Source organism: Chlorocebus sabaeus, chromosome 26, assembly GCF_047675955.1.
Source record: "Chlorocebus sabaeus isolate Y175 chromosome 26, mChlSab1.0.hap1, whole genome shotgun sequence".
NCBI lineage: Eukaryota > Metazoa > Chordata > Mammalia > Primates > Cercopithecidae > Chlorocebus > Chlorocebus sabaeus.
In genome coordinates this window covers 9572485-9587209 of record NC_132929.1, presented here as the reverse complement: position 1 = coordinate 9587209, position 14725 = coordinate 9572485, and the positions used below count along the sequence as shown (strand labels likewise).

The window sequence follows — 14725 nt, the reverse complement described above, 5'->3', positions numbered from 1 at the left end:
TACTAGGGATACTGAGGCAGGAGGATCACTTGAGCTCAAGAGTTCGAGGTTGCAGTGAGCTATGATCACACCACTGCATTCCAGACTGGGCAACAGAGGGACACTGTGTCTTAAAAAAAAAAAAAAAAAAGGAAAAAGGAAGATTTATTAACAGAAAGTAGTCTAGGAATATCCAAAGTAATTCATGATCACCAAAAAACTGAAAAGATGGAGCGTTTCCCTTTTGTGTTACAACCTTTAAACATACCTTTGGTTGGGGCTACAGATTCTAATTTTATTTGTTCTGTCACATATTGCTAAGATTAGTTAACTCATTGCAATTTTCTAATGAAATGCTTTTAAAAAATTGGTGGTAGAAACATTTTATTTTCTTTCACTTTCTTCCTTTTTTTTTTTTTTTTTTTTTTCTTAAGAGACAGGGTTTCACTACATTGCCCAGGCTCTTACTGAACTCTTGGCCTCAAGTGATCCTCCGTCCTTAGCTTCCTAAAGTACTGGGATTACAGGTATGAGCCACCACACCGGCCCATGTTTTATTTTCTTAATAGGAATTTACAGATTCCTATACCTTCAAAATCGTTTCATCTCCCCACGCTTACATCATAAACTATCACCAGTAGTTAGCTTATAATCAGACAGTTGATTTTGTGTGTAGAACTTAAAAGACAGACACAGGCTTTTGTGGGGTAAGTGACTTTGGGGACACATCACAAGGTGACGGCACAGGGAGAGCCAGTGTCAGGCAGAATTCTGAACAAAGGCAAGCCCGGGCCATGGGAAGCTCTTGTCCCACTGAGAAGGTAACTGAAGCAATGACAAGTCAACCCAACATTAGACAGAGGAAAAGAAGACTTTCTGTCAGTTGGTCTGAGAATGAGAAGCAAGAGATAGAGTGAGAGGAGGGCAGGAGGGAAGGAAGAAATGGTGGAAAGAGGCAGAGGTGGAGAGAAGGGAGGGGAAGGTGGGAGAAAAGGGGAAGGGTGAAACGGGGGGGAGGGGAGAGGAAGAGGATGAGTGTGCGTTCCCGTGTGCACGTTTATGAGAGAGAGAGACAGAGTATGCACACATGCCTGTGAGTACACAGCAGAAGTGAAAGAACAAAGGGAATAAAAACAAAAGGGAAGGCCGGGTGCGGTGGCTCACGCTTGTAATCCCAGCACTTTGGGAGGCCGAGGTGGGCAGATCATGAGGTCAGGAGATTGAGACCATCCTGGCTAACACGGTGAAACCCCGTCTCTACTAAAAATACAAAAAATTAGCTGGGCGAGGTGGCGGGCGCCTGTAGTCCCAGCTACTCGGGAGGCTGAGGCAGGAGAATGGCGTGAACCCGGGAGGCGGAGCTTGCAGTGAGCCGAGATCGCGCCACTGCACTCCAGCCTGGGCGACAGAGCGAGACTCCGTCTCAAAAAAAAAAAAAAAAGAGAAAGGTGGTAGGGGAAGGAATGAAAGAGGGAGAATGAGCAAGAAAATTCACTCACACATGTAAGTGTGAATGCCCTTGAAAAACTCAAAGATAGCTTCTAAAGTATTTCCTGTCCTTTTTCGATCCACTGAAATCACGCTTCACAGAGTGGAGTGGCTCTGAACTATGAGGCACTCTAATATTTCCTGCATCACGACACTTTTTTTAATTTTATTGTTTATAACCTTGGTCAAGGAATTGGCATTTCTTGGGCTGAACACATTCTAACTTACCACTCCCTTCCGAGGAAGCTGCTGTCATTTTTCCAGAAACAAAAGAAGTTTCAAAACCAAACAAAAAACACCTGCTCAGCTTAGTTACATTTAGCTTAACATACATTCGCCAACTGGTGTTATATACACAAAATATACAATGAGCTCTCACAAGCAAAATCTGCTTTGACTGCCCCAGAAAAATAACGTTATCTTTGAACTGACCTTCGACTCATCAAGTAGTAACAGCGAGGCAGGCTCACTGTGTATTTTCTCCACTGCCTTTCCATTCGCAATGGCATATGTGGTGTGTGTGGCACAGGGCGTTCACATACACATAGCTCCACAAAGCCTGCCATATGCACTGAGGCTAACTTCATTTTTACAACACCAGAATTCAGTTAAGAGTGGAGATAAAAGCAAATACAGGTCACTGTTCAGATCAGGTAGTAGAGAGAACATCTAATTGCGGGAAGGCAGACGCAATAGGGAGTCAACTGATGAGGAAGAATATTCCTCCCCTAACCCCTCAGTATGTAGTTCCACATCCAAAAAATACCAGAAATGCCTATGAGTTACTGCTTATTGGAGGCATGGTATCTCTCTGTCAGAAATAATGCACTACATTTCTCAAATATTATTCTATCCTAGAGATACTGTTGAAACTGACTTTAAATCAGAACATCTTAGTAGAGCTGGGAGAAGTCAGGTAGTGAGCTCAACCCCATTCTGCAGATTGGAAAACTGGGACCCAGAGGAGTTAAGTGAATGATGCAAGGTGTAGCTCCAGCCAACAGCTGGGCCGGGGGAAGACTTAGCTTCCTTTCACGTTCTGGTGTATTTACCACTACACCGTGTCTCAACTCAGGCAATAAGAACAACATGAACACTTGTTACCCTGAGGACCATGGCAAATATTATTCAACATCTAGGGAGTGTCCTCTCTTCCATTCATTACATTGTAATTTTGACCCTATCCCATGTGGCTCAGAAATAACTGGCATATGACAACAATAGAAATGAAACAAAAGACTTTGCCTCTACAGACTAACCGGACCAGCAAGGAAGAGGCCCACCTTCTGAAAATGACCATCCTTTGTCAAGAAACAAACACCCCCTTTTCCTCATTCGGTGATGTGAATGAACAAAATGTCAAGTTAGTTTGTTAGTAGGTGGGTTTTGAAATGCCATTTTCTGTTACCTCATCTTTTTCCAAACGTAAACCCAAGGACCTTGAGCATTCATTCATTACCAGAGGTTTGAGATGTCTTTGCCATTTCTGCTCATCCAGGATCCAAGTCCTGGTATCAGAGTCATTTCCATTCCTTTGGGATTGTTCCCTGACAATCTGGTTCAGTCCTGAGCCATTGAATCTACCCCAGTTTGAAGATCGGGCCAGGAGCTGTCGCTCATGCCTGTAATCCCAGCACTCTGGGAGGACGAGGCAGGTGGATCACTTGAGGTCAGGAGTTCGAGACCACCCTGGCCAACGTGGCGAAACTCCACATCTCTACTAAAAATACAAAAATTAGCCGGGTGTGGTGACATGTGCCTGCAGCTCCAGCTATTTGGGACGCTGAGGCAGGAGAATTGCTTGAACCTGGGAGGGGGAGGTCACAGAGAGCTGAGATCATGCCACTGCACTCCAGTTGGGCAACAGAGTGAGACTCCATCTCAAAAAATTAAAAAAAAGAAAAAAAAGGAAGTATGGAATCTGTCTGGGATTTACTGACTTTCTGTAGGTAGGTGAATCAAAGAAGAGGCTGTGATATCTGTAAGAAGACCTGCAGAGGCAACTTAAGATAAGCTAGCTGTCCCAGAAAGGTGGATGTGAAAAAACCCAACCTCATCTACATCATATGACAGTAGATGTGTTTACCAAAAGACAAATGCAAAATGAATTTTGGAAAATCAAATAAAACTAAAGTACAAAGGATCCCTCTGCAGCAAAGATTCCTCATGAAGATGATTGCTCTACTTTGTGTGTACGTAATTTTGTCTGTCAAACTTTATCCAGCAATGCATACTAAAAGTGTATACAGTATATTATAAACTCTAACAGTCAACTTCTGCATGTTGGAAGAAATGTGCCAACATAAATAAAAGCAACAGAAAGCTCAGAATGGTGCTAAAGTTTTCGTTTTTGGTGTCATACCAGCCCCTTGTCTGCGCTTATATATGAGACCTCCATCCCAAATGGCTATTTGGAAAGACGCCCAAGGGCTTTGTTACAAACCCATGATTCTTATCTTTCCAGAGCTGACTTTTACTTCTGAGGGTCCCCGTGCACACTCCACCTTGATGTTCCTCAAAGGTAGCACTGTACCAGCAATGAGAGAGATGCACATCTCAGGTATTACATGTCACTCATACTTGACATATAAAATCAACCCTCATTGAGGCACATTTCTCGGGGATACGGAGTCAAGGGTAAGAAATATCACATTTAAGTAGGCTTTGATTTTGAATGTACACTTGGAGTATGTCTGAGAAGTCTCTTAAATCAAAATGAAGAAGCCTCAGTGTGCAGAGCTGATGTAAGAGGAGCTGGGAGGCTAAGTTGTGCCGCTTGTGTTCCCGCTGTGCTCTCTCTCTAGGTTACTCCTTCAGACAGATGTCTGATATACCCTTTCTCAAACATTTCCTTAAGGAAAATGGACAAATGTTTGGCTTTCTGAGTGCAATTGTCATGAAAAAGAAACAGAAGGCATTAAGAGATCAACACAGCTGAAATACAACAGGTATTGAATATTACAGATAGGAGGAAAACAAGCATGATGTAAGAGTACGTGCTGTCAAAATCTACAAAGCAAGGTAATTTTTTCCTAGCTATCAAAAGGTGGCTCTAGGCATGCGTATTTCTGTATCCTCACTACACAGGAAGTAGTTCTATTTTAAAACCACTAACAGCAGCTTTTGTTTTGGAGACCTCTCAAACTTGCCTTAGGCAAGTCTTGAAACTTAAGATTTTGACATACAAGCAGCTATTTATTCATAAAATGTGATGACCACGCTTATTTGAGAGCAGTTTCTTCTGGCTCGTTCTCAAAGAAACAGCAGCAGAGACTGTTGGTTATGTAGTTTGACCTAAATGCAGTACAGTATTAATTCCCAGAAAATATGAAATAGATCCAAATCATGGCTGAGGTTAAGGTTGAAGAGTGTTTGGAATTGATTTCTAAGGACTTACTTTTGACATCTTGCTTTTGCTGTCTCCAGTTAAAAATGCCAAATTATTAATTTCATTCTGAATCACAAAATTTTGCTCTTCCCTCTTGAAGTTCTAAGTGGGAAAGAATTGAAAAAGCAACATTACAAGAAAGTTCTGTAAACCAAAAATAAGATTCTAAGCTCCCCATGTAATTGAATAGACCCCTCCTCTCAGCCAAGGTGATTCCAAAGACACCTGAAAAACTAATTCATCCATGATGGGAAGAGGGGGTCAGGCATGTCTCATTATACCCTCTCCCTTTTAGAGTTTAGGCATATGACCAGCATTAACATTACAATAGAGATCTTAAGACTGACAGAATACTCTTGGTAGCAATAAGACACCAAATTCCAACTTGACTCTAGTATAGCATCACAAGACAGACAGCAGGCCCTGAAGGAAATAAAAATATTTCACCCCAAAATATATTTATTTGACATATTTTGAAAGGGCTCTGCAAAGCTGTCTCTCCTGTGGGGAAAATTCACATTCTATAGAGAATTCCCTTCCCTTTTCAGGTCTTTTCCTGATCTTCAAGAGATGAGAGTCTAGCATTTTTGAAATGTCTGAATATGAAACATATGTCAGCTGTTGTCTCTATGGGTGGCCACGCAGGAGACTTCATCTACATATTAAGAATGTTGGTCTCCACAATCCTTTGTCTTAACTCAGATACTGTTTTTATTGATTCCAGGTTTTTAGATAATAACTCTTTCTGACTGACAACTGTCAATCAGAAAATCTTTGAATCCACCTATGACCCGGACGCCCACTACCTACCCCTGTTAAGGTGTCTTGCCTTTCCGGGCTGAACCAAGGTATACTTTACATTTATTGATTTACACCTCTGTCAGTAACTTCTGTCCCGCTGAAGTGTATAAAGTCAAGCTGTAACCCAACCACCTTGGGCGCATGTTCTCAGGACCTCCTGAGGCAGAGTCATGGGTCATGGTCCTCACATATGGCTCAGAATACATCTCTTCGAATATTTTACAGCGTTTGACTTTTTATCATCAACAGTTTTCCAAGGTCTGCAGCTTTCACAGCCATTCTAAACCCAGGGCCCAAATGTGTTCTTACGTGAGATTTACACCACAGGATGAAGACTTCTGCCACCATGCGGAAGAGCTGGTCAGAATCAGCATCAGGGCTTTTCAGCCAGTTAGATCTGGGTCCAAAAGTAAATGAATAGGCATTTGAAAATCAGTAGGGATTAAAGTATTCACACCCTAAAAATTATACCAACACTGGCGACAAGCATTTATCCAGATCATACTGCATTCTCATATGAAAACAATAATCAGGGAGACTAAATAGCAATATATTCCTTAAACATTTAGATATAGGCACATAATTACAGTAGATTTCTTGAAGGACCTACGATAATTATTTCCATCTGCCAAAGGATTCAAGAATTACCTTAGCAAACTGATGTCAGATATCAACATTTCAAAATGGTCAAAAGTAGGTTATGTTTTTTCTTTAAACTGATTAGTAGATTAAGGTTAAGCTCTAAGTTTTGGGAGATGCTTCCCTTAATATATAAGGCTAGCAAAGGTAGACAAGTCTTGGTCGCTATGACATCTAACCTTGTCCTTGACATTTGTCATCGTCAAACCTCTGAAATTCCGAGCACTCTCAACAGTTCACGTCCCACCCCTTTTCCTTTAAAGCCAGTTTTTTTATCAATGAAATTTTGAAAGATAGTATGTTTTTCACTGTGATTTGAAGTGTATAAGCAGAGATCAATTATCCTTATCTATGCCCTCTAAAATGGTTTGAAGATTCCCTATAAATAAGCATTATCCATAAAAAAAATATGACTAGTTAAGAAATTTTGCAGTAGCACCAAGAAGGCTGAACTGCAGTTTCAGGAATTCAGTCGTTTCTATAAGCTGTCTTGCAGTGAAGTAGCTTACATATGCAAATTAAATTATACTTCCAAGGGCTGGGTAAGTTGCCATTTTCAAATGTCTACAGAGACATGAAACTAACTGAAACAAACAAACAAACAAACAAAACCCCGCTGTTTCTCTGCTCAGCACTTCTGACATCAAACATGTGGGGTTTTTCTCACATAAAACAATTCTTCAACTCTTCAGACACTGACTGAATGACCTACACTTCAAATATGACACTAACTACCTGGAGTTAGTGCAGACCCCACAGGTTAAGGGCTCAGACCCACAAGCCTGCCCCTCACTTCAGATGCTGGTCTCAAGTCCCAGGTTGTGACCTGTACTTCTGACCAATTGGCTACAACCAACCCCTTCACTGGGTTCAATAATTTGCTAGAGCAGCTCACAGAACTCAGTAAAATACTGGATTTACTATTACCAGTTTATTATAAAGGACACAACTAAGGAATAGCCGAATGAAAGAAATGTATAGGGCAAGGTATGGGGGAAGAGGCAGGGAGCTTTCATGCCTTCTCCAGACACACCACCTTCCCAGTACCTTCGTGTGTTCAGCAACGTGGACGTCTCCAAACCCCATAGCTTAGGGTTTTGTTCTGTGGTGGCTCCATTATCTAGGCATGATTGGTGAAACCACTGGCCACTGGTTATTAAACTCAATATGCAGCCCCTCTCCCCTCCCCAGAGGTTAGGGGAGGGTAAATGGTGGTGGGGCTCAGAGTCCCAACCCTCTAACTGCAGAGCTGGTACATCTGGCAGCCAGTCTCCATTCTCCAAGAGTCACCTCATTAGAATAAACTCAGGTATGGTCGAAAGGGGCTTATTATGAATAACAGAAGATGCTCCTTTCACCCCTTTCCCTCAGGAAATTCCATGAGTTTTAGGAGCTCTGTGCCAGGAAGCAGGGATGAAGAGCAAATACATATTTATTATGTCGCAATATCAGAGTGACACAAGTTAAACTATTGTCTTTCTTAAGGTAAAAAAATTTGCGTCTCAAAATGGTCTGAAAAACCTGATGCCTCTTGCCCCATGTAGGGTAACAGCTACCAAAAGCCAGTTCTCTAAGCCCTACCTAGGACATCAGCCTGAATTGTGGGTAGCCTGTACCTCCTACCCATTCGTGAGGAGCACCAGGCTAAGAAATATAAAGACTCATGAGGCCAAGATCACTTTGGGATCCTTCTCTTATCTCCTGAATTCCTTACTGCCCTTGGTTCCAGTCTCAGGGACATTCTTATCTAATCTCTCTTGTTTTCAGATTCAAGCAGCCTCTCCTTTATATAGCTGGCATTGCTGGTTGTCTGCCCAATACTCATTCTCCTCTTCTTCCATAGTAACAAACCCCATTTTGTTCAGGGTGGCACTGTGCCCTGCTAAAGATCACATTACCCAGCTTCCCTTGAGCTACAGCTATGTAACTAAGTTCTGATCAATACGATGAATGCAGAAGTTGTTGGATGGGCCTCCTGGAAATACATCTCTAGGAAGGGATCAGATAGCTGAAGGTGCCTTTTGCCTTTCTCCTGTTGATTTCCTACTTCCTGTCTGGAATGAAAATATGATGGATGGAACTCTAATTGGCTTATTATATCATAAAGTAACTTCAAAGATGGAAGGCAATGTTGAGGATATAAAGACAAAGGAATGAGGCTGGGCATGGTGGCTCACACCTGTAATCCCAGCACTTTGAGAGGCCGAGGCGGGTAGATTACTTGAGGTCAGGAGTTCAAGACCAGCCCGGCCAATGTGGTGAAACTCTGTCTCTACTAAAAAAAAAAATACAAAAATTAGCTGGGCAAGGTGGTGGGCACCTGTAATCCCAGCTACTCAGGAGGCTGAGGCAGGAGAGTCGCTTGAGCCCGGGAGGCAGAGGTTGCAGCGAGCACTGAGATTGTGCCATTGCACTCCAGCCTGGGCCACAGAGCAAGACTCGGTCTCGAAAAATAAATAAATAAATAAATAAAGACAAAGGAATGAGGCTTTCTAATGAGGAACAATATTGGCCCTAGCTGAGCTATCTTTGGACTTCTTTTCTGTGTGAGATTAAATTTCTCATTTGTTTAAGCCACTATAGCCAGTTCTCCATTATAAGCAGCCAAATGCAATTCAAACTTGAGGCTTGAAGTTGGCAATGCTTTCTGATTTCTTTCCTATTGATTTTTCAGGGCCAAATGTCAAATTTTATCAGAACTACCAGCTGTTCACTCCTTAGTGTTTTGGTTTAAATGAGCTTCATAGGTTTTCGAGACACCTTCAGTGGGAAAAGGTGAGGGTCATATCCTATCTAGCCAAGGAAAAGCACAGCCACAGGGACTGTGAGGAGCAAGAGCGTCAGGAACAAACTCTTGAGTAACTGTGGTTTCCTGGTGGGAGACGGAAGAGGATTTTCATCTTCTTGCCTTCGTGTGAGAATGCAGTTTCAGCTGAACGTATTTTTCTTTGGCCACCCCTCTTCTAAGAAGCAGATATTTGCTCTTTATCTCGACTGAGATTCTTTCTTCAAGTTCAGAGTGATAAGTGCAATGAAAAACATCTCATTAAAGGTTTCCCCTAGGCACACAAGTCAAGGAAGGTATTTGTGGGAGCATGGAAGGTCCTGACCCAGCTTTTCACATTCACTCATACCCTCTCTGCCCCCAATTAATGCAACAAGGTGCTTCTCCTGCTTGATCCCAGTCTCCTATGGGATCCACCATCTCTGTCAATATTTAGTCGCTAGATTTTCTTGTAGATGCCTAGCTGATCTGTGGGTCTCTTTTAACATCTGCACTGCTTGCCAAAAGGCAATTGGAAAACTCAAGGCTGTAGGCAGAGAAGAAGGCTGGGTTTAGAGGCAACCATCAGAGATTCTGCCATAAACCTCAAATAAGGTACATTGTCCTCATTAAGTAATTTCTCATCCCTCAGCTCCATCCAACCCTTCTGAATCTCCAATGTCTATTATTCTACACTCTATGTCCATGTGGACACATTATTCAGCTCCCACTAACTGAGAACATGTGGTATCTGACTTTCTGTTTCTGAGTTGTCTCATTTAAGATAATGGCCTCCAATCCATCCACATTACTACAAAAGACACACTTTCATTCTTTTTAATCACTAAACAGTATTCCACTGTGTGTGTGTATGTGTATCCCACTTTTTTTTAAATGCAGGCATCCATTGATGGATGGTGGCAGGAGTATGGAGACTTAGACTTTCATTTTCAAAAAGACAAATGGGGCCAGGTGCAGTGGTTCATGCCTGTAATCCCAGCACTTTGGGAGGCCGAGGAGGGTGGATTACCTGAGGTCAGGACTTCAAGACCAGCCTGACCAACATGGCGAAACCCCGTCTCTACTAAAAATACAAAATTAGCCAGGCGTAGTGACGCATGCCTGTAATCCCAGCTACTAGGGAGGCTGAGGCAGGAGAATCACTTGAACCTGGGAGGTGGAGGTTGCAGTGAGCCGAGATCGTGCCCCTGCATTCCAGCCTGGGTGACAGAGCGAGACTTTGTCCCTGCCCCCCAAAAAACCAAACAAACAAAAACAAAACAAAACAAAAAACAACGGACAAATGATCAGGGTTTGAAAGAAAATAAAGCCCCGCTCCTGTGTTCACAGTCAGCATGGCTACTTTGGAGGTAAGAGCTTTTTTCAGCTTTGTTCCAAAGCCTCCCCCAGAGGCCCAAGCCTGAGGTAGTTGCTGCATGGGATTTACTCTAACTCCCTTCAACAGTTTGAGAGAGAGGTTTTCATCAAAAATCTCACTATTTAAAGTTCAATGCTAAGTTCCAAATATTTCTGACTCCCAGGAAGGGGCCTAGGAAAACGATTGCCTTTTAGAAAGAGAGACTTGTTTAGGCCAGGTACGGTGGCTCACTCCTGTAATCCCAGCACTTTGGGAGGCAGAGGCAGGCAGATCACCTGAGGTCAGGAGTTCAAGACCAGCCTGACCAACATGGTGAAACCCTGTCTCTACTAAAAATACAAAAAAATTAGCCAGGCATGGTGGTGTGTACCTGCAGTCCCAGCTACTCAGGAGGCTGAAGCAGGAGAATTGCTTGAACCCGGGAGGCAGAGGTTACTGTGAGCCAAGATCATGCCACTGCACTCCAGCCTGGGCAATAGAGTGAGATTCTGTCTTTAAAAAAAAAAAAAAAAAAAAAAAAAAAAAAAAAAAAAAAAGAGAGAGAGAGAGAGACTTGTTTAATACATCTTGACTTTTATCTCCTGGCATGAGGAAGCAAAGCACTTATGTGCCCCCCACTGAGTACACCACAACTGGTTTTTGCTTATTCTGGGTCAGCTTCAGGTTGGACACTGATCAACAGAAGCCGCTCTTCAGGAGAGTATTCCAGACACCAAAGAAACTTTACACACTGCTGTGGCAGGGCAGAAAAGAGCACAAAGGTTTAATATGACAAGAAAAAGCAGGGAAGAGGAAAGCCCAAGATGGCTCTGTTACATATTTAAAGAGCTGCCACAAGAGGGATTAGAGGAATTTTGTGTGGTTCTAGAGAGTAAAATTAGAGCTGATAGGTAGGAGTTATCCTCTGAGCTCAAATGGTTTGAACTGTCTGAAACCAGAATGGGACTGCATGCATGGCAATGCTGTCCCTCTCGTCTTTTGCCCTCCATTTTTCCCAATAACCAGAGGCAGAAAGTCACGATAGGGAAAAGGAAGGGGTCTTTCTCCATCCACTGGGAGGTAAGATGAGGTGACCTCTAACAACCCTGCCAAGGCCACGATTCCGTAATTCAAAGCCAGCTAATGTTTTGGATGAAGAGAGGACCTGAAGAAAGTAAAGGCACTCATGTTGGAAGGCTGTATTTCTCAGCACGGCTCATATGACCGTGATGCTCTGGGAAGAACAGATTGAAAAGTGGGGATGAATGAATTAATGATGATCTCAAAGACTCTCTGACATTGCCATTTTTAGCAACTGTCAAACACTGCATAAGTATAACATACTCTGTCTTGAGTCTTGATCATCAGTAGTGACAAATGCAATTAAAGAGCTATTCCAGGAGCAACTTTACTCTACTTTTATTTTTCACTTCAAATTCTGGCAATTTCCTTCTCTACACTGCTAACATTATTATGATGGGGAAATGACTAAAATGACCCTAAAAAAAGCAGGGTTTTTTTTGTGTGTGAAAATGACTACAATTTCCCATAGATAGGTAAGGAAAGAAAAGATTATATATATATATATATAGAGAGAGAGAGAGAGAGAGAAAGAGAGAGAGAGAGTGTATGTGTGTGTGTATGTGTGTGTGTGTGTGTGTGTGTAAGGTGTTGTTGTAAAGTGTTTCTATTGGAATGCTAAATATAAGTAATCTTAATTAGGTTATTTTAAATAGTAAGTACAATTTGCCTCATAAAATAAATTAAAATAAATGCTAAAATGAGTATATCCAGGCCCATTTCTTGCCCGTGGTAGAACGGGTTACCACTCAAAAGTTACCAATGTTCCCCCAAATATTTCTGCATCCCTTCAATATCTATAATGGGTACCTTAAAATTAAACATTTTCAAATTTGTATTTTAGGGTTTTACATTTCAGAAGGGTATGGTATAATAAAAATATGTATTAGTCTTTGCCTCTGTTTCCTGGCACAGAGCTACTAGAACTCGTGGAATTTCCTGAGTAACAGGAGTTTCTTTTGTTATATATAACGAGCACCTTTGACCATACCTGGGTTTATGCTAATGAAGTGACCCTTGAGTGGGGAAGGGCGGCTAGGTAGCTTCAGGATGGCGCTGGTTGCTAGAAAGACCAAGCACATGGTTAGAGGGTTGGAACTTTCAGCCTCACTCCCTACCTCTGGGGAGAGAGGAGGTGCTGAAGATTGGGTTCAATCTCAATCACCAATGGCCAATGATTTATCAATGAAACTTACATAAAAGCTCGTACGATGAGATGCAGGGAGCCTACAGGTTGGTAAACACATCGATGGGCTGGGAGGGTGGTGTGTGCCAGGGTGGACACAGAGGTTCTGCACTCCCCTACGCCCATACATTTCCCTGTGCGTCTCTTCCATTTGAATGTTCCTGAGTTGATTCTTTTCTAACAAGCCTGTAATTGTTAATGTGCTTTCCTGAGTTCTCTAAGCTATTCCAGTGAATTATCAGATTTGAGTGAATTATCAAACCACGTCATAAGAACCATGGGATTTGCAGTTCGCTGGGCAGAAGTGTGAGTAGCCTGGGCAACTCATTTGTGGCTGGTGTCTGAAGTGGAACAGTCTTGCAGAACTGAGCTCTTAACCCGTGGGATCTGCACTAACCCTGCATAGTTACTGTCAGAATTAAACTGGATTGCTGGATACCCAATTGGTGCTGGAGAACTGGAGAATGGACTTGGACAACTGACACATATTTGGTTGCAGGGACAAAAGTAACAAAACCCACAAATAGGGTAAGGATCATACCATAAGAGAATGAAAATGTCTGTGTTCACCCTATCAATAACTGTATGATTTTACAGACTTATATTCCCACAAGCCTTCATATTTCTCATATAATTGTTGTTTAATTATTTATTTTGACTCAGCTAAATTCTGTGCACCAAATGAACACTGGGGAAAGAGTGACTTACATTAAAAATTTCTCTTATGACATGAATTACTTTTCCTAATTATGACATTAGAGACTTTCAACTTTTGAAGTTCTGTAGAATAGGAGTGATGACGGTGAGCTGGGATACGCAGCCTGTCCAGCGTAGCATATGGCCACCACCCCAGGGGACTGACTGATGGGAGAGAAGGGAAGGTGCACAGAGTCAGTATGAAGGGCTGAAGGCAAGGGATAGAGAGAGAATGAGGATTCCGGGTGACCCTCCTGAAGGACTCAGGTTGGGGGAAGAGGCCTTGAGAATAGGGAGCAGCAGGTTTGGATAAGTTCATTATATTGTGCTGTTTTCCACTTCTCCTCTCTAAATGTTGCTCAAATGTCAGAACAGAGACACGCAGCATGAAGTATCTCCGTAAGTCTCCAGTTTTGAATTTCATCTCATACCAAGGTGTCCACTAATCCGAGCCATTCCCCTTCCTTTACCCATGGTTTTAGCACATATCTCACCAATATTCATCTCAACATGTCACCAGTCTTCATTCTCAGTGACTTCAACATATGTGTTTATGATTTTCCAGCTCCATGGCCTTTTGGTCTGTTGATTCCTTCTCTAAGGGTCTCGCCCTCCACCTGCCTCAGTATGCAATCCCATGGTCATTACTAATAACTGTAACCTCCCCTAACCCCATAATCTTAAATCCATGCATTTCACTTGTCTGACCACCACTTTCCTCCTATCTAGTACCCACTCTCCAAAAATTCTTTGATCCTTTGTCTGTTCATGCACATTAGGCTTTCTATGTTCTGTCCTCCTCATCACCCGGCTTAAATTCCATGGTAAATCTTTATAATTACCCCCTTACATATACCCTTAACTCCCTAACCTGTTTTTGTTATACTCACTTTGCAAAATCTCACCTCTCATTAAATGCAACTTACTTCCTATTCTTGGTTGATATCTGACAGCTGAATTTGGCTGGAGAAAAAGACAACCTGCCAATGGGTCTTACTGTAAATTCATGACCAGAGATCTCTTAATGCTGCCTGGTAATCACCCTGCATTTCCCTGGTCCATCGACTCTTCCACTAGCCCTGGGAACCACCTCATACTCTTCAAACCTTCAAACCTCTTCACTCTTCAAACCTCTATGCACCTTTCCCCGTCTTCATCCCCAACTGATGATCTTGCTTCCTACTTCACTGAGAAAATAAAAGCAATCAGAAAAGGACCTCAAAAGACCTCTCTCTCTCTGAATGTAGGGGGGTGGGTGTGTGTGTGTGTGTGTGCATCAGCACCCACAGTCTCTGCCCTCCTGTCTGTTGCTGTGGATGAACTTCCTAAGGCTGACCTTTTGCCTGC

The 14725-nt window shown here is 42.5% G+C and overlaps 1 protein-coding gene across 4 annotated transcripts in view; it reads right to left on the bottom strand.

Annotated features, from left to right (window-relative positions):
- RYR3 (ryanodine receptor 3) overlaps positions 1-14725 on the bottom strand; it is a 551601-nt gene that overhangs the window by 62065 nt on the left and 474811 nt on the right. For all 4 annotated transcript variants that reach the window (XM_073012013.1, XM_073012015.1, XM_073012014.1 and 1 more), the window contains exons 68-69: positions 5966-6053; positions 4865-4957 (exon numbers count right to left, since the gene is read on the bottom strand). In XM_073012013.1, the coding sequence (XP_072868114.1) occupies positions 4865-4957; positions 5966-6053 (181 nt within the window). The remainder of the gene's footprint in view (positions 1-4864; positions 4958-5965; positions 6054-14725) is intronic.